The following is an 18,778-nucleotide window of genomic DNA, read 5'->3' on the forward strand; positions in this document are numbered from 1 at the left end:
TGATGATGGAAAAGGTATGGTGCTAACTTGATGATATTATTTTGCATCATCAAGTTCTGATGGGAATGGATTATCTTTGTACACTCTAAATGTTGTCAAAATTGTTTGAGCCACTTTCTAATACTTTCGAATAATTTCTTTCTCGAGAAATTATTAGGTGGTCAATTATAATGGGAATGTGAAGAGAGAAATTGCTGCGTTGTTGTAGCTCCCGTCAGCCAGCAATTAATCTCGAGATAGTTTTTTATATTTTGCGTATGAAAAGTTCTTATCAATTCCACCTCACGAATGGTAACAGATGATCGGAATGATTCTTACGAAGTCTTTAAATGTGCAAGTTTAGAACAATTTGAGTTGGAGTTTAAACTGAGCCACCAAATTGTTTGTGCTTTTTCTTTGAGAGAAATTATCGAAACACTCACAGAAGAAGGAAGGAACATCAAGTCGATGAAGACACAACCTCTCTCAACGTGGTAGAGCAAAAGATCGAGTGTGGAGAAAACAACCAACTATTAATACTCTGAGTAAAATATCAAAAAGGTGTTACATTACAAAATAGAGCGTTGCTCTTGTTTGGTGATAGGATTGTGAGTCGTTCAACATAAAAGATGAATTGTCAATTTGAGATTTTGAGGTGAAATGAAAATTTAGTACTCTTTACTTTTTCTTGGAGCTTCCTTTCTTGGATTGTTTCTTCTTTTCGTTTGCATCCTCTTGTTCCAAAAGTAATTTCATCATGACTTCTTGTTCGGAAGGTTTTTTCTTTTTATCATTCTTTGAAGGAGTATTGGATGATGTTTGTTCATTTGGTTGTTGTTGTTGTTGATTGACCAAAGTAACAATAATATCTTCGAAAGGAAGAGCAGCAACTGTTGATTTAGCAGCACCAGTACTTCTTCCTCCCAACTCGAGACGTAAACTATATTCTTGTCCAATATTGTATGCCTTAACTGGAATTTGTAAGAATTGTTCCTTTTCGGAAACAAAACAATTATCCAAGTGTGAAACAACATCATCCAAAGCAGGTAATAAATTAATAGAATCAACATTCGATACCGATGTATTATCCTTCTTTGATTCAAAAGTATGAACAATTTGTCCAACCACTCTATTAGGAATACCCATTGTTGAATTATCGGAAATTATAGAAATTGTAAATTTAAGAGGCTCAATAGGAGAGAGAACCTTTAAAAACATGTCCAATTCCTTCTTATCATTTTCTGTTAATTTTCTATTAAAAACATTTTCCGATGATGCTGATGATGATGATTTTTTAGAGAGGGGAATCAGGGCATTATTTTTCAAGAGTTTAATTTGAATGACTGGCTTTTTTGTGGTGGTGGTAGTGGAGGAGCTCATTTTTTTTCAACAATTCTTGTTTAATAGTTTGGAGCTACAATGAGTTCAACAATTATTCAAATAACACATAATACACTGTACCATCATATGCATAACAATATGAAAAGACTGGTTGATGAGATTAACGTTGTAAAGTATTAAAAAATCTCCTAAAAACTAGAAATAATCAACAGAAAAAAATGCCTCCAAGTAAAAAGACCAAACGTTCTTCATCAGAGAACAAGGAAGAAGCCAAAAGCCGATCGGCTGATCTATCAACAGACTCTGATGAAAAGTTACAATATTTCTCACTGGCTGAAGGAATTGTTTCCATTCCGAAACTTTTAAGTAAGGCTGACTGTGAAGAACAGATTAGAAAAAGTTACGATTACACTTTCGAAGAATCAGAAGTTGGAAATTCCTCTCGAAAGAAGAATGTTGGAAACAAGAAAGTTAGAAACAGTGAACAGGTTGAATTAAATGATGAAGAGCTATCCAAGAAAGTTTTTGTAAAGTGTGAGGATGCAATTAAGAAAATGGTAGGATGCTTGCAAACTCTGTTTCTAAATTTAATCCTGTAAAGATTGATAGCAATTGGAAATTATACAGATACAAGAAGGGACAATTTTTTAATTCTCATATTGATTCTGGAAGAAATATAGAGGGACATCCAAGCTTTATTACAGTTTTGATTTATTTGAATGATGACTTTGAGGGTGGAGAAACAGTTTTTGAGGATGAAGACGTTACCATTGAGCCAGAGTTAGGAAAATGTGTCTTGTTTCTTCATCAAATCAAACACACTGCTGAAGAAATCACTAAAAACACCAAGTTTGTCATCAAGTCTGCAGTGTTATTCGAAGAGAATGAAAATTATGAAAAACAACTAGCAGAAAAGTTTTTCTCTGGGGAATCCAACAAGACCAAGTTAGAAGGTTCCGTCATTGTTCAAGTAGGAGATGAAGCTTTTAATATGAGTGTAGAAAATATTGGTAATTTTACTGATTCCATGCTGTACACACTCATAAATACGGAAATGGCAAGTGACGTTGAAATCAATAAGGATGGTATTCGTGTGTTTAAATTTCCATCCCAAGACCCCCACATATTCAAGAGATTCATCTTGCCAATTTTCAATCAAGCAGATCATTTAGATTTTCCATTCAATTTTGATCCTAGTGAAGAGGAAAAGATTGATAGTGAATTCAAATATTGGGGTCTCTTGTCACCATTTGATAAGAATTCCATATCGAATGAAATCAAATATTCAAACAAACAAGAACCATGGAAGAGTGCAGAGCTATCATTGATATCGAAACCATTGGAATTTAATTTGGAAAAACAGAAGAATGAGTTAGAGGCAAAGCTTGCTATTTTGAAAGCAATTAAGGAGGTGAAAGAGAAGCTGAAATTCGATTTCTCTTACAAAAAGAAATACAAATCAACTTTTGAAATGATTTCCGCAGTGAAAGAGAATCTTGAAAACAAGTACGAGGTTATTATTTTGAATCATTTTTATGATGAAAACTTTTTCCTTTTAGGGTCTGACAAGGAATTATTTGAAACTTGTCTTGCACTCTTTGGTGGTCCAGAGTTTGTTTCAGTAAGCAATTTAAAGTTTGTAATGGAATCCAGAGATAGCGAACAAAATGCATCCTCAGTAATAATATCAGACCAATCTGACATTACTTCCAAAAGCAAATATGATTTTGAAATGCATAACATGGCAAGTAATCTAATTGATGAGAAGAACATTAAAGATCCAAATGAATTAGAAGAAGAGTTGGATTTGTGTGGTCTAAAAGTGAAAGGTATTGACCTTACAACAAAGGCAAGTAAGGAGAAGTCCTGGGAAGGAGAATACAATGATGAATACTATCCAAGTTATTCCCTTTTCAAATTAACAGGAATTTTGATTAATGTAAAACGCTTGCAAGAATAAACAAAAACATGATTCACAGCAGGCATATGTGATTGTTATTTTCTTAAATGAAAATCTTAGAAATATTTCATAAACTTATTGTATGGAATTGTAAAAAGATCTGAAATCCACTTTCATGAATATGCTCAGCCTGAGTCAATCCATGTTCATTTGAATTGTGTTAGAATGTTACAGCAATTTTCCATCTACTTGTAAAAATTCCTTAATAATGATGCAACGATTGAGAAATGCCTAAAAATATGCCTCCCTTGGGAATCGAACCCAAGACCTCTGTCTTACTAGGACAGCGCTACTGCCAACTGAGCTAGGAAGGCTTCATGTTCATCTTAACAAAAGTTTTGTTATGATAACACTATTTGATATTCGAACTTCAAATGAAAGGGAAGAACTTATGAACTTTTCAAAAAGAAAAAAATGGGTCAATCACTGAGCTTGGATGATGAAGCAGACAATGACATGGAGCAAATCCAATCTAGCACCAATCAATCGTCTGAATCGGCTCGAAACATTTACAATTCCATCTATCAACAAACAAGTGCCATCGAATTAGATTGTTCGGAGGATTTATTCGGATCAGAAAATATTTGGTCCAATCTACCACTTGATGCTATCAAGTATATTTTCGAGTTTTTACCATTTTCTGATTTATTTAACACCTCACGTGTTTGTAAGAAATTTAATTCATTGTGTTGGAAACATTTGACAGTTATTGATATTTCAAAGGAGAGTAAGAGGTTGGTTTTATGATTGGAATGATGAATTATTAATAATTGGATACATGTTTTGATCGAATGATTATATAATTAATTGGTTTAATTAATTAATTGAATGTATGAAATGATTATATGTTATCGCTATATAGTGCTGCTCTCTATGTTAACGATCAAGTTTTAGCAAGAGTGGTATCACTCATTCCAAATATCAAACATTTAAGTTTGTGTGGCTGTAGATTATTGACAAGTGATAGTTTAGAATTGATTACTTTTCAAACTAATTTACAAAGTTTGGATTTGAGTTATGTGCCAAGATTAGAATTGAGTTGTTTATGTAAAATTGCCGATACATGTACACATCTAAAACGTCTAGTTCTTGCAGGAGGTTACAGATCTTGGGATAGTGGAAACGTAGAAAAGAACTTTCCATTCTTTCCCAACTTGGAAGTATTTGTGTTCAAAAGACCAAATTGCACAACTAAACAATTCAGGGAATTTTTGAGAAAGCAGTGCAATACATTGAAAGGATTGAACATTGATTCTCCACAAAATTATTCTGCAATAGACAGTGAAATAATTTCAGATATTCTTTCCAATGAAAAATGCAAAGAACAATTGATATTTCTAAATTTGAATTTTAGAGAGGATGGTTACGCTGCCAGTTCATTCAATAGTAAGGTCGTTGCAAACTTACAACATTTCAAAAAATTGAAAGGTCTCTCCATCTCAACATTTGTCGATGAAGAAACTTGCAAACTAGTTCTAAAAAGTATTGGAAATCAATTGGAATATCTGAATGTTACCAGAACAGGTCCCTCTGCAGAAATAACCTCTACCCTACTCTCTGTTCCAATGAGAAATTTGAAAATTCTCTCACTTCACAGGAATGATTTATTACAAGGATCAAATTCTATTCATGTTTCAAATATCAAGAAAATTTTACAAAGTGCTTTGAATAGAGATGGAGATTTGGGTAGATTGGAATGTTTTGAATTCTGCTATGTGAAACACAATGATAGCATTGATGAATTGACCTCAAAATTCAATCCATACTTTAAGAATATTCGAGAATGGAAACGAAAATTAGGATTTGAAGATTACTGAAAATTAAATGTGCTCCCAATAATTTCATCTACAAATTTCAACTATTTTACAATACTTACTAACATGGTCATCGCATCTTTTAAAGTGTTGCCCTTGTAGGAGTTTAATTCTTCCTTTACCGCCTAACTCCGACTCTTGAAAAACAAGTTAAAAAAAATTGCACAACATTTATTTTGAAACTTTTATTCATACATGAAACTCTTCATTAGAGAATGCAAGAAGGAATAACAACGTCGTATGGCACATCAGCTGATGATGGCAATTATTATTATCATCAGAGTCATCCCGAAGGAGAAACATCATCTCCTTCAATATTATTAAATTCTAATACTATTAATAATAATAACAATGATGATGATATTACTAGTAGAGAAGAAGAACATGGAATGGAACAAGGTAATATTAAAATAGTCAAACGATATGAAGACATGTCGAGCGACATGATTAAATCCTTCAAAAGAAGGGAGAGAAAATTACATTTTGAAGATAAAAGTGATAAGACTTCAACGTTGGCAAGGCTTTGGTCTGGAGTGTTTAAAACTAGTAGAAATAACAATGAAGGAAATCAAGAAGAAGAAAGGGATTTACTTCATGATGATGATAACGAAAATTCCGAGTTGAACTTTTCAATTAATGAAGAACATTTTGCTTTAAAGAAGGGTAATGGAAATAAGAGAAGGAAAAAGAGGGATTTTCCATTATTTACGAGAAAGACTAATTTATTCTTGACAGTTTTCAATTTAATTAATGATATCTTGTCACCTGGTACCATGTCTATGAGTCAAATGATTTCTCAGAGTGGTGTTTGGATGTCAATTGTTAGTGTAACGTTTTTTGGAATGATTACTTCATTTACTTTGATTTTGTTATATGAAATGTCGAGAGGACATTTAAAAACGAGTTTGGCTAGTCTTGCAGAGAAGGCATATGGTAAACCTGGTACAATTTTGACATGGTATGTTGTTTTGCATGTTAATGTACTCAAGTTTAATTTTCACATAATTTCTGAAACTTTTGAATAATATTCATGAAAATGCATTTTAAACATGCATGAAATATAGTATATTCATATTTATTTTCAATTTTGGAGGAGCTTGTGGCATGTACATTATGTTTGGAGAAGTTGCTGGAGATTTATTATTATATTTATTTGATGATGTTCCTAATATTTTCATTAGTAGAACTGCAATCTTGTTGTACTTGACTGCATTTTTGATTCCTATTGCACTAATGAAAAACCTTTCGAGTTTTGCCTTTACATCATTTATTTCGGTTAGTTCAGTCTTGATTATTACTGGACTTATTATGTTTGAGTCAATTTTCGGATATAGATCCATTCCTAGTCCATCAGATGCTTACAATTTTGTCCATCCGCAATTTTTATCATCCATTGCTGGTTTATCCTTTATTTATGTTTCTCATGATATTGTCTTTCACTGTTTTGGTGAAATGAGAAGACCAACAAGGACTAGATTTTACACAGTCGTTTTCACAGTTGTCTTTTTAACTATGGCCACCATTTTTGCAATTGGCTTGTCAGGGTATTTCCTCTTTTATGATAAGAATTTAACAGAGGGTAACATTTTGGATTTATTACCACGTTCATATGGATTGGCAATTGTTGCTCGTTTACTCTTGATTTTGGACATTGCACTCTCAGTACCTTTTGCATTATTCATGCCTCGTGATGGTGTCAAGACCATTGTTGAAAGCATCTTTCCAAAGTTTTCAGTTTGGATTAATATGACCAAGTGGAGAAGAGAAACTTACCATGTGATTGTCACATTGAGTATTGTTGCAATTGCTTGTGGTGTTGGATTGGGAGTTACTGACCTTGGAATGTTCTCAGATCTTTGTGGTGGTGTTTCTGCAACATCATTGGCCTACATTATTCCACCTGCCTTATTCTTGAAATTGGACCCTTGGAAAGGATGCTGCAGTAATAGGACAGGTCTATTCAGAGCAGTTGTTAAGGTTATATGTATTATTGTCCTTACAATTGGTGTTACATGTTTTGCTAGTAGTATTTTCAGTGTTATTTATCACACATTCATTCTTCATGATGCTTAAATGTCACAATATTGTATTTGTGCAAAGTATTTGTGTGAAGTTAAAATTGAATGAAAATAACTATTATTTTACAAACTGTTTCTTGTTTTTTATCTCTTAAACTAATGTTTATTAAATAATTTCCAATTTGGCGTGTTTAGCACAAATAGAAACACCAAAAGTGTACTCAAAGTTTGGTAAATTATCAAATGCTACTTTAGGATCATCACCATTAATTGAGAATAAAAGTGAATTATTCTGTACAATAACTTCCACTACATCTCCAACTTTCATAGGAGATAAAAATGGCGTTCCTTTGCCCGAACATGACTTTTGCCCATTTAGAAATATCAAACCATAACCATTTTCACTTAAATAAGTGTCAAGTCGTGATGAAGAATTCACAATTCCAAATATGATGCACCATGTATTGGAGCCTTGAACTAATTGGTGGACTTTGAATTTGATATTGCGAATTTTCCTGTCTTCTACGTTAAATATTTCAGGCGAAATTTTGTAAATATTCCAATTATCTTTGAAAACCTCCAATATTTTCTCTCCATTTGCAAAACAATGCTTGACAGTTGGAAATGGTAAAATCTTTACGATTTTTCCAATCTTGCCAATTTTGCTAGAAATTTCATTAGTTTCAAATTGTTCAATATTGAACTTGTCAATATTTTCCAAGCTAATAAAATTTCCAACTTGTGTTGATATCAATTCGAAACTATCCATAGTTTGTTTAAATTTGTTAATTTTCCTCTCCATCAATGTATATCCATTCATTGACAAAATGCTTGTTAATTCTCTTTTCAAATCTTCGACTATTTCATGATGATTTCGAATAGATGTTACAATATTGCATTGGTTATCCACCAATTCATCTAGATCAACCAATAATTGTTGTTCTCTTTTCTTCAAATCATTCATTAATTCGTCAAGTTTCGAATGGATTTGCTTTTTCAACTCTTCACCTCTAGCTCTAACTTTTGTAACGCATTCAGTAAGATTATTCTCATCCAATTGATGTTTCTGACTCCATTCTTCAGACTTAATGATAAACTTTTGCAATTCATCAACTGTTTCCTTTTTTACAGTTGCTTCAATTTCTGAAATTAACGAAACTTGATGTGCTGAATGTAAACTAACAGCACATGATGAGCAAATCAACATTTTACAATTACTGCAAAAACAATTGATCGGAATAAAATGATCTTTACACAATGGAGCTGTGTTTACAGGATTGTAACTTTCGTCTAGTTTAGAATTATTTGGAATAACAACATGGTTGTTTCTTTCATGTTTTTTAGCATGATAGGTGCAAAGGGCCAACGAGCAAGAAGAACAACAATGTGTGGCTGGTAATTCTTCTTCCTCTTCCAAACAGCTTGCACAGCTCGCTTGTACTCTCATTTTTTAATGTTGAGTTTTGTAAAGTGGAGCGCTTGTGACAATCCATCAGAGATCTTTATGTAACTATTTCAATGACACAAAGGTTGAATAGGATGCAGAATTCGACACCAAGTGTTAAATTATGCAACACATAAATAAAAAATTGAAAAACTTTACAAAAAAAATGATGCAAACCATTACTGCTAGAACACGTAAGATTGTTTGTCTTTTGAAAAACTATGAAGCACACGCAAAGGAAATGCAAGGAGCTGTTCCTTCATCACCAGAATTCTTTTTAAAGGTTCGTTATTTTCAAATTCCGATCATGGAATTAATTTAAATAATATTAAATTATTTGATGATGATCGGAATTATTGAAAATATCTTGATCGGAATATAATGATGATGATGAAAATAATGATGATGATAATAATGCTGAATATATTAATAGCCAACCACTTCAATTGTTGTTCATGAAAAGGATGGCAAAAATCCAATTCACATTTCATCCATTTCTCATCTCACTCAAGATGTTCATCATGAAGTTGAGTTGGGAGTTGTGATTGGAAAGAGAGGAAAGAACATTTCACAACAAGATGCATTTTCACATGTGAAGGGTTTCTTTGTTGCTTTGGATTTGACAGCTAGAGATTTACAAAATAAGGCCAAGAAGAATGGAAAGCCATGGACTGTTGCAAAGGGTTTTGATGATTTTTGTCCAATTGGTTCAGAAATGATTGAATCGACAAATCTTGTACAAGATGGAAAGTTGAAGAATTTGACAATTTTCATTAAGATTAATGGACAAGTTAAACAACGTGGATTTACTAATGATATGATTTATAATGTACCTCAAGCTATTGAGGCAATCAGTCAAGTAATGACTTTGGAAGAGGATGATCTTATTTTGACAGGTACTCCAGAAGGTGTTTCTCAAATTAATTCTGGAGATGTTTTGGAATTTGGTGTGGAAGATGTTACTCCAACTTATCAATTCAATGTTGTTTAATATTATTGAGCAGCTTTTATACTATAAACTATTGATTGTAATTCCGTTTACAATTTATTGAGATTTAATGGCAGTTTGTGATTAGTTTAATAATGGAGCTTGTTCCAAGTCTTGTTTCTTTTTAAATAGTTTCTTGATATTATTCCAATTAGAGTAGTAAGAAACTTTTCCCTTGATTAAATTCGTCAAAGACTCCTCATCTTGTTGATAAATAATTATCAATGAAACTATTCGAAAGAAGATACCAAATACTGGAATCAAAACAATGCATAAATTCAAATCTTCAATTTTGTAATCGAATAAATCCAACGAAGATTGAATATCGAAAATGTTCATATAGTTTCTAATTTCCATAATGTAGAGAGCTTCTTGTGCGTATCGAATATATGAGACGAAACTTAACCAATACAATGGAGGAACCTCCTGTCTCATCTGAGCAAGTGTAGGTCTAGAACCACTCACTAATTGCAACACTAACACAAAAATGGCACCTGCCAATTGAATTAATTCCAATTTGATAGTTAAACTGACAAGCATTCCAATGCCAAATGTCGTAAAATGCAAAAGGAATAGAATTAAATAATACTCCCAGAATGAGGCAGTTGGAGAGTACAATGAAAAGAATATTGAAAGAAAGACAATCGGTCCAAATACCATATTTGGAATCTGTTCTAAATTCTTTGCAATAAAATAGGCAAAAACGGACAAACCACTTGAACGTTCCTTCTTGAAAATTACTTGAACTGATTTGGTTCCAAAGGTTCCAAGTGAAGACATGATTCCACATAATCCTAAAACCAAAGGAACAGTACTTGCAACATTGATTATTGGATTGTTTAAAGGATAGCCACAGATTTTCCTAATTGGGGATGGACACGTATTGATTATATCAACTGGCAATGGACCAATATAAGCATCCTTCAAATAAATCAATCCTAAACTCAATCCACCAATGTAAACCAACAAGCAATCAATGAAAAACGAAGCAAAATCACGAATTTTCAAAGTGAAAGATCTTTTCACACACATGTAAAAGTGAATGAGCGAATTTTGATTTCTGGCCTTTTCCTCCTGTTGTAACATCTTAATTGATGGTGTGTTGACTCGATCTTCAATGGTCACAAATTTTTCCCAAATCTCAAACATTTCCTTACATGACAAAACTTCCACCGGAATTCCAGTTCTCTCAATTTGTGATTGATAAGTGAATTCTGGATCGTAAATTGCATCTAATAGGAAATCACTTGGATTAACATATGGAGGAGGAATCAGAGAAAGTTGTTTCTCGAAATAGTTCAATACTTGATTGGATTCGCCCATGTAAACGATTCGTCCACCATTTCCCAAAAGAACAACATCGTCAAACATTTGAAAGATTTCGAATCTGGGTTGATGCAACACAGCTACTACTGTAATTCCACTCTCTGCAATGTCTTTCATGGATTTGGCAACTTCAAAACTACTGTATGCATCTAGTGAGCTAGTAGGTTCGTCCACTAAGTAGAATAAAAATTAGAAGAAACCATGAAAACTAAACTTACAGAATAAAATGTAAGGACAAGTAACCAATTCCATTGCAATGCTAACTCTCTTACGTTGTCCACCTGATATACCTCTCTTTGATTCATCACCAATAAGAGAATGTCTTATATGATCCAAATCCAGATTTTGAATTACTCCGTTTACTATCTGATCTATTACCTTACTTGGAAAATTCAATCTAGTACGAGCGGAAAAATAAATACACTCCTCCACAGTCAATTCTCTATACATACAATCTTCCTGTGTGACAAATGCTGTAATATTTTTAAATTCCTTAATTGATGACTTGACGCCATTCACAAAAATGTCACCACTCACATTTGCATAACTGGCATTTCCTAAAATTGCTGATAAAAGAGTTGTTTTTCCACTTCCACTTGGTCCCATAATACAAGTTAACTTTCCAGGTCGAAACTTTCCATTCAAATTATGCAAAATTCGTTTGTTATTCGAAACTAAATCAAGTGACAATTTGTCAAATGAAATTTCCGCCTTTACATCTTTGTAAAGTCCTTTCATAATTTGTGAAACGGTCAACTTGGGAACAGTTTGAACGTAGGAACTTTCTGTAATGTGCGCCAACTTTCTCTTAATAAATTCTTCCATTCTTTTTTCTTCTTGTTTCTTGATCCAAAACTTTCTGGAAATGGAATAAATGAAATAGGTCAGAATTACAAGCCCAATAATGGATAAATCGATCAAGAATCCAATAGCATATCCATCAAAGGATTTGGTACCTTCTGGACAATTGGAAAAGAGTGGACATGCAATTGGAAGGACAGTTCCTACTGTACAGTAATGACCTTGCGGACATTTTTTCTTCTCAATCGGAGTGGAACAATAGTAACCCGCTGGACATGGAGATGGGACATAGGATCCAACATCACAATATTGTGTCAATCGGCAATCTATCTTTGTACTTGGTGATGGACAGTAAAAACCTTTTGGACATGGATTTCTATCGGTGGTTCCAGGTGGACAATATAAAGACACAGTTTCATTAGGAATGCAAATAGTTGGCTCCATAATGGATGGCTCTTCACAGTAGGTATTCTCTGGACATGCTAAAACAGATCTATTTCCCTCCACAAATCTTCCTAAATTGCAATATTCTCCAATTGAGCATTCCTTAATTTGGTTATCTTGTAAGAATAAGCCAGGAGAGATTGGAAGAGGCGGGAAATAAGGAGTGATGCAAATGGTACCGTTGATGCAAGGTTGGGGAGATTCACTTCCTGAGGAGAAACAAGTTTCTGATCCTCGTGGAGTTTTCCATCCAAGATTTGAATATGAATTTAAATCACTTTCGTCACTGGCAATTTCACACGAAAGTGGTTTAGTCATACCATCGAATGGACATTGAAAACCTTGAGGACACAACTGTCTAGCTCCACCATAACAGAAATACCTCTTCTCACAATATTTCATCTGATTAGGTCGAATCGTATAGAATCCATTAGGAACTTTGTCCATAACCACATCATCAAAAGATGGACACGACATTCCAGTGAAACAACTTGAAGTATATTGCCCAAATTGATTCAGTGTCACTGGTGAAGGTTTCATTGATTGACATTGTTGAGCGAAAGGTTTCAGAAACAAATCGTCTGGATTCGACTCCAATTCTTTACAAATTTGGTAAAATCGATTAGTGGATTGCAATTCCCATCTTTCTCTACTAATGGTCACAAACAAGTGTTGAGAATTTGGAGTAATTTCCATAAAATCTGCATCTCCCATTAAACTAATCTTGTTAAAATACGAAAGTATCAACCCATTATTCGAACACATTTCCTGTTGTAATCCGTAAACCAAAATTTCCTTCCCCGACTTGGAAATAAATATCTGAGAAATCCAATAATTCTGCAAAACATCCTTCATGAAATATTCTCCATATTGGGAAATTAATTCAATAAAGCAATTTGTGTTGTTTAGATATTTTGAGCAAATTATTTCCAATTCGGGAGTTCTGATAATATTTTCACATAATTGTTGAATATCCACATCTTTTCCAAAGTCTGTATTGAAAAAGGAAGTGTAAATGTCTGGTACATTGTAAAATCGTTGTTTCATTTCTAATATGGTTTCGCCTTTCATTAGTTTGATTTCGGTGAATGTTTCGAATGATTTGGTGCATTCTCCTGTTGAAATATCAAAGTAAAAACCATCAGCAATTTGACATGTTTCGTTTCTTCCAACTGGATTACTGGAATTTCTTTCTGAAAATCTAAAAAAATCATAATTTGCAAATTCCAACAAGTTTCGAACATGTAAACTATTTGTTCCATTCGAAAGTTGAATGGCAATAATCAAGTTTAGTCCCTGGGCTTGATGAGCAATGACCTTAAAGCATGAAGATTTATAAAAATCGACTCTTCTAATTTCTTCAGCTGCCAACGAAGCACTCAAAATAGTTTCATCCTTATTGGTGAGATAGAAAGTGGACGAATCTATTTCATTCATATCCAAATACATATTCCTCTTTTGTAATTCAATGATTTTCACTTGATCATTGGATGAAATCATCAACAACAATCTTTCGTATTGAAAATAGCTCGTTGTCAAGGCATTTCTAAATCCACCAACTTGATTTTTAAAACTAAACTGCAAACTATTCAAACTCTTGATGGTAATGTGAAATTCCAATTCATGAGAACAATCTTTCAATTTGTAAAATTTCATTACATTGGTGTCATTTGTCAATTTCTCAACAATATTCAAATAAATTGAATCCTCAAATTCGAATATACGAATCATATTCGAAGGATCTGTCAACTCAAATGTTGCACAAGTTTCAATAGATGAAATATCAAAAGTTTTTGCCTTAAATAATGAAAGACTATTTCCATACGAAATGGTCGCCACAAAATAATCCGTTCCATTTGTAAATGCTGTCAAAGTTCTGACATTACTGCCGTCACTTGTCTTTCCTACATGAACAGTTTCTCCTGTGTTGAAATTAATTAAAATGATATGTCCAGAAATCAACCCCAAAACAATAAATCTCCTTGTTTCATTCTCTTCATCTTGAAATTCAATTGTTGTAATCTTGGAAATGTATTTACATTTATCACGAGGTGAAATTAGTTTGGAATAGTCCAGTTTCGAACTGCTATGTGGATGGATCAGTGTGCCATTCATGTAACTGTATACATTCGGATCAGATGTTGAACATATTGCTCCATCTTCAACATTCAACAAGAAATCTTCATCACTAAACAGAAATGGAACACTCGCAAAAGGATTCGAATATTTACACCACGAAGGTTGTATATCAGAGTTAATTAATTCCTCATGTGAACACAACTCTTGTCTAAATGCAGCACCACCACTCTTGTAACACAAATTGCAATTGACCCATTTGATAATTGAAAACAATGAAATTGTGATGAAAAATAGAAATAAAAAGCGATGTTTGTTTGAGTTGGAAACACGTGTCGACTTGTGTTTCATTCTGTTTTTTTCTCTTAATTGCAAATAGAAAGTTTTGGGAAACAAATGAAACAACATAATGTAAATTCCATGATCTTGCAATTATAATTATGAAATTGGAATGTAATTTGAATATAGGATCTAAATAGGAGTTAAAAATGCTGACAATGACATTTTGTAGTCATGGGGTGGCCATTGAGCAAACCTTTATCTTTGGAGAATCTAAAACTATTAGTTTTTGGATATGGATAACAAAAATTACTAAAAACATTAAAAGATCCGATGAGACGGAATCGAACCGCCGACCACAGGATAACAGTTACAACTACAGTCCCATGCTCTACCAGCTGAGCTATCATCGGTTACGTTTTCTTTACTAAAATTTATTTTATAATTATTATGCAAATGAAAGACAATACAGGTTTAAGCAACCTACATCTTATTATTGCATAGTAATTCTTCCTTTTGCTTTCTCTCAATTTTCAATGAACCACCGAACATCAATTAATTTCTCTCTATTTTTACTTCTGTAAAAAAAATGTGGGGAAACAACAAACAACAACAACACGACACTATGGTCGATGAAGATGAACACAATGGTAAACAACGTGGACCACCTGAGAAACCTGTTCTGCAAAGATACGAAGTCGGAGAGAATATTTTCGAAGTTCAAACTCGTTATCAATTGCACTATGCTATTGGTCAAGGAGCTTATGGTATTGTTTGGTAGGTTTTTTCTTGGAGTGAAGAGTTTTTAATACTAGATTATTCTCTCTTGATTATCAACTGTACAATGATATATTGTTGTTATTATTATTGTCTTTTTCAATATCATCATCAAAACAACACAAATTTATTCAACCGACCGTTTTTAAAGTTCTGCTCAAGATACTGATTTGAATGAAAAGGTTGCCATCAAGAAGGTTTTTAATATTTTCGAACATGATAGAGGTAGGTATCTATTGATCATGATGATGATTGACCAATTATTATTATTACAATATATAATTATTATATTTATCGTTAATTACTTTATCAACAACAATAATGTTATATTATAATATGTTATTATTTAATTATCATGATGATGAATAATTTAGAATTCCAAAAACGTGTATTGAGAGAAATTAAAATCCTCAAACATTTTGATCATGAAAACATTATTTGTTTGACTGATTTGGTTCCTCCTCGTTCCTATGATCACTTTAAAGATGTTTATATTGTAACTGATTTGATGGAAACTGACCTGAGACAAATCATCAAATCCGAACAAAAGCTTTCGGAAGAACATATTCAATATTTCATTTATCAAATTTTGCGTGCATTGAAGTATATGCACTCTGCCAATGTTCTCCACAGAGATTTAAAGGTATAGTATTTAGTATTCGAATGTTAGATTATTAATATTGTCAATTAATTGATCGTTATGTTTAATGATTGATATATTTATTTATATAATCATCATAACAACAACAAAACTGCAACAATCAAATTGAATAACAACATGACAGCCACAAAATCTTCTTTTAAATTCTAATTGTGAACTTAAAGTTTGTGATTTTGGTTTGTCACGAGGTATTGAACCACAAAATCCTGTCATGTCAACACCTTACGTTGCAACACGTTGGTATCGTGCTCCTGAACTTCTTCTCATGTGGGAGCAAGCTACCAAAGCTCTTGACATTTGGTCAGTTGGATGTATTATGGCTGAACTTTTAGGCAGAAAACCATTCTTCCCTGGTAACAATTATTTGCATCAATTAGATTTGATTTTGGATGTTATGGGAACACCACCAGATAGTGACGTCAAGGGTTGTGAAAAGGGTGTGACCTATCTCAAACAATTACCAAGGAGAATGGGTAAAGATTTCCGTCAAATCTTCCCAAATGCTTCTCCAATGGCTTTGGATTTATTGAAGAAAATGTTACATTTTGACCCAACTAAGAGAATAACAGTTCAACAAGCTCTCGAACATCCATACTTGGCCAATTTGCATGAACCAGAGGATGAACCAGATTGTCCACCATTCGATTTCAGTTTTGAACAAGAAGCCGAACATGGTGATCTTAAGAGAATGCTCTACAATGAAATTATGGATTGGAACTTGCAAAACAATAATCTTGCAGGTGATGCCTTCATTGCTGGAGAATAAAAATTGTAACAATAATCTCAGAAATCAATTCTTGTTGATATTTCAATATTAATATTAATATCAACACACGTTTTTATGACTTCAACATTGAAACTGTTTCATATTGCAACAATTTGATTGTTAAAATTAGAATTGTTTAACAATTTCAATATTCAATAAACAAGTTGAAAAAAAATGGCAAGAGAAACTTCAAAGGAACGTAGAAAACGTCAACAAGATGCAAGAAATGAAATAAGAAAGCAAAATAGAACACAAGCCAAGCAAAATAGATTCAACTATGACAACTATGAACAACAACAACAAGAATATAGAAAACCAAGAGAATACAAACCATATGGAGGAGATGAAAATAGACCAAGATTTTCGGAACGAAAACCATCATCATCGGAATCACAGGAATATGAAAATAAGAAATATGATAAACCATTTAGAGAAAATAAGGAAAAATCCACAACATCATCATTGCCAATTCCTGAAATTTTGGATATTCAATCGGAATACTTTGAAAAGGAATATAATCCAAAGAAGATTGCACTTTCGGAGATATCTGAATTGAAATTGAATGGAAAGGGATTTAAAGATATTAAGAATTTGAACTTGATTGTGAATTTGAAACGATTGGAAGTTATCAAGAACAAACTTTCATCACTCAAGGTTTGTTTTTTAATTGTTTTCATTTGGAAAATTTTAATAACATTGAACTATAGTTCTTGAAGGGAGTTGATAAAATTCAACACGTAGATGCTCACGAGAATGAAATTGTTTCCTCCGATGAAAATAATACTGAAATTACTCAATTTATTCAAAATAGCCCACAATTGAAAGTTCTCAATCTTTCACACAATCAATTGACCAAGACAGTTGTTATAAAGGCCAAATTGGCAAAAGCTGCTGAACCAGTTGTGAGTGGAATTGCTGAAAAATTGAATAGAGGAAAGAAAATTCAACAACAACCAAAGGATAATTTAAATTCTGGATTGTTGGCTATCATTCTGACTGATAACAAGATTGAGGAATTAAAGTTGGAAGGAAAATTCCAAGTTTTGAATACTATCATTATTAGTAAGAATCCACTTTTGAAAAAGTTTACCGATTATTACTCTGTTCCTGAATTGACCAAGTTTGGAGCTACTGAAACAGCTCTTGAGCAATTGCATGCATCAGTTTCTACATGTAAACAATTGCAAGAATTGAGACTTTCTCACAATCCACAAATTTTTACAAAGGAAACTTGTTTAAAGACCTTGTTGGAAATTGAAAAATTGGATAGTTTGAAATTACTTGCACTCAGTCATAACAAGATTGGAATTGAATGGACTGTTATGAAATCTCACTTGGTTATGATTATCAAGAAGAATAGAAACTTGAGGAATTTGTCCATTGTTGGAAACTTTGAGCAATATATTGAACAAGTTGGAGCTGAAAAGTTTAAGGACGAAGTTTTGAGTTTATTCTCAAAGGAAGGAATTTCCTTGACACATTTGGATGATAAACCTGTTGGAGAAAAGCCAGTTAAAACTGCTAGACCTGAGAGGACCAGATCAAACAATAGAGAAAGAACCAGTGAGAGAAAGCAATTCGATTCCAATGAAAGAAGAGACAAGAGAGATGCCAATAAGGAAAGACCAAGAAAGCAAGACAGAGGAGAGAAACAAACTGAAATGCCAGAAGCCCAAGAAGAAAAGCCAGAAGAGGTCAATAATAATCAACAACTCGATGATTACCAACCAATTCAAATCCCTGTTGAAATGCAACTTAAAATGCAAAGGGAATTAATGAAAAGAAAAAAAGAAAATGCAGAACAAAGTCTCGTCATTCAAAATACCAAAGATCAACAAGAAGAAAAGAAGAGAAAGAGAGAATTATTGGGAGGTTTTGTTGAACAAGATGACAAGCACTCTGGTGTTAAAAAGTTTGTCAACGTAAATACGTATAAGAAGAGAAAGTCAAATGTTTTCCAAATGCTTGGACAAGATGATCAAGCCGACGAAGGTTGGTAATAAATTAATACTTTACTCAATTTGCACATTGAAGAATTTGATTTTGGAAATGTGGCTGCAGGTAGCTCTGAAATGATCTTCAGCCTTATAATCGATAGTTAGTT

At 32.9% G+C, this 18,778-nt stretch overlaps 9 protein-coding genes and 2 non-coding genes across 11 annotated transcripts; 6 read left to right on the forward strand and 5 right to left on the reverse strand.

Annotated features, from left to right (window-relative positions):
• Window positions 1–636: 636 nt before the first annotated feature.
• On the reverse strand, window positions 637–1,359 carry NAEGRDRAFT_78739 (uncharacterized protein; the record flags this gene model as incomplete). Its single annotated transcript, XM_002680601.1, has 1 exon — window positions 637–1,359. One exon carries the CDS (start codon window positions 1,357–1,359, stop codon window positions 658–660), a length of 702 nt encoding a protein of 233 aa, XP_002680647.1. The 3' UTR covers window positions 637–657.
• A 176-nt stretch (window positions 1,360–1,535) lies between these two features.
• NAEGRDRAFT_78740 (uncharacterized protein) lies at window positions 1,536–3,300 on the forward strand. The gene is made up of 2 exons (XM_002680465.1): window positions 1,536–1,897; window positions 1,948–3,300. Exons 1-2 carry the CDS (start codon window positions 1,539–1,541, stop codon window positions 3,278–3,280), a joined length of 1,692 nt encoding a protein of 563 aa, XP_002680511.1. The 5' UTR covers window positions 1,536–1,538; the 3' UTR covers window positions 3,281–3,300.
• A 220-nt stretch (window positions 3,301–3,520) lies between these two features.
• On the reverse strand, window positions 3,521–3,594 carry NAEGRDRAFT_t148. The gene has a single exon. It is a non-coding gene; the product is annotated as a tRNA-Thr (tRNA).
• A 100-nt stretch (window positions 3,595–3,694) lies between these two features.
• On the forward strand, window positions 3,695–5,097 carry NAEGRDRAFT_64308 (FBOX domain-containing protein; the record flags this gene model as incomplete). The annotated part of the gene is made up of 2 exons (XM_002680466.1): window positions 3,695–4,014; window positions 4,143–5,097. The coding sequence occupies 2 exons, from the start codon at window positions 3,695–3,697 to the stop codon at window positions 5,095–5,097; spliced, it is 1,275 nt and encodes a 424-aa protein (XP_002680512.1).
• Window positions 5,098–5,309: 212 nt separating this feature from the next.
• On the forward strand, window positions 5,310–7,167 carry NAEGRDRAFT_64309 (uncharacterized protein; the record flags this gene model as incomplete). The annotated part of the gene is made up of 2 exons (XM_002680467.1): window positions 5,310–6,052; window positions 6,159–7,167. The coding sequence occupies 2 exons, from the start codon at window positions 5,310–5,312 to the stop codon at window positions 7,165–7,167; spliced, it is 1,752 nt and encodes a 583-aa protein (XP_002680513.1).
• Window positions 7,168–7,278: 111 nt separating this feature from the next.
• On the reverse strand, window positions 7,279–8,559 carry NAEGRDRAFT_64310 (uncharacterized protein; the record flags this gene model as incomplete). The annotated part of the gene is made up of 1 exon (XM_002680602.1): window positions 7,279–8,559. The coding sequence occupies one exon, from the start codon at window positions 8,557–8,559 to the stop codon at window positions 7,279–7,281; it is 1,281 nt and encodes a 426-aa protein (XP_002680648.1).
• A 163-nt stretch (window positions 8,560–8,722) lies between these two features.
• NAEGRDRAFT_35738 (uncharacterized protein) lies at window positions 8,723–9,598 on the forward strand (the record flags this gene model as incomplete). The annotated part of the gene is made up of 2 exons (XM_002680468.1): window positions 8,723–8,839; window positions 8,990–9,598. The coding sequence occupies 2 exons, from the start codon at window positions 8,723–8,725 to the stop codon at window positions 9,545–9,547; spliced, it is 675 nt and encodes a 224-aa protein (XP_002680514.1). The 3' UTR covers window positions 9,548–9,598.
• Window positions 9,599–10,768: 1,170 nt separating this feature from the next.
• On the reverse strand, window positions 10,769–11,608 carry NAEGRDRAFT_31262 (uncharacterized protein; the record flags this gene model as incomplete). The annotated part of the gene is made up of 2 exons (XM_002680603.1): window positions 10,769–11,043; window positions 11,089–11,608. Coding segments are annotated over 2 exons (795 nt in total), but the record flags the coding sequence as incomplete, so codon positions are not given.
• Window positions 11,609–14,799: 3,191 nt separating this feature from the next.
• On the reverse strand, window positions 14,800–14,883 carry NAEGRDRAFT_t147. Its single transcript has one exon. It is a non-coding gene; the product is annotated as a tRNA-Tyr (tRNA).
• Window positions 14,884–15,095: 212 nt separating this feature from the next.
• On the forward strand, window positions 15,096–16,674 carry NAEGRDRAFT_31331 (uncharacterized protein; the record flags this gene model as incomplete). Its single annotated transcript, XM_002680469.1, has 4 exons — window positions 15,096–15,247; window positions 15,399–15,472; window positions 15,622–15,890; window positions 16,033–16,674. The coding sequence occupies 4 exons, from the start codon at window positions 15,096–15,098 to the stop codon at window positions 16,672–16,674; spliced, it is 1,137 nt and encodes a 378-aa protein (XP_002680515.1).
• A 174-nt stretch (window positions 16,675–16,848) lies between these two features.
• On the forward strand, window positions 16,849–18,692 carry NAEGRDRAFT_57261 (flightless; the record flags this gene model as incomplete). The annotated part of the gene is made up of 2 exons (XM_002680470.1): window positions 16,849–17,328; window positions 17,382–18,692. 2 exons carry the CDS (start codon window positions 16,849–16,851, stop codon window positions 18,672–18,674), a joined length of 1,773 nt encoding a protein of 590 aa, XP_002680516.1. The 3' UTR covers window positions 18,675–18,692.
• Window positions 18,693–18,778: the final 86 nt, after the last annotated feature.

Source organism: Naegleria gruberi, assembly GCF_000004985.1.
Source record: "Naegleria gruberi genomic scaffold NAEGRscaffold_9, whole genome shotgun sequence".
NCBI lineage: Eukaryota > Heterolobosea > Eutetramitea > Acrasida > Naegleriidae > Naegleria > Naegleria gruberi.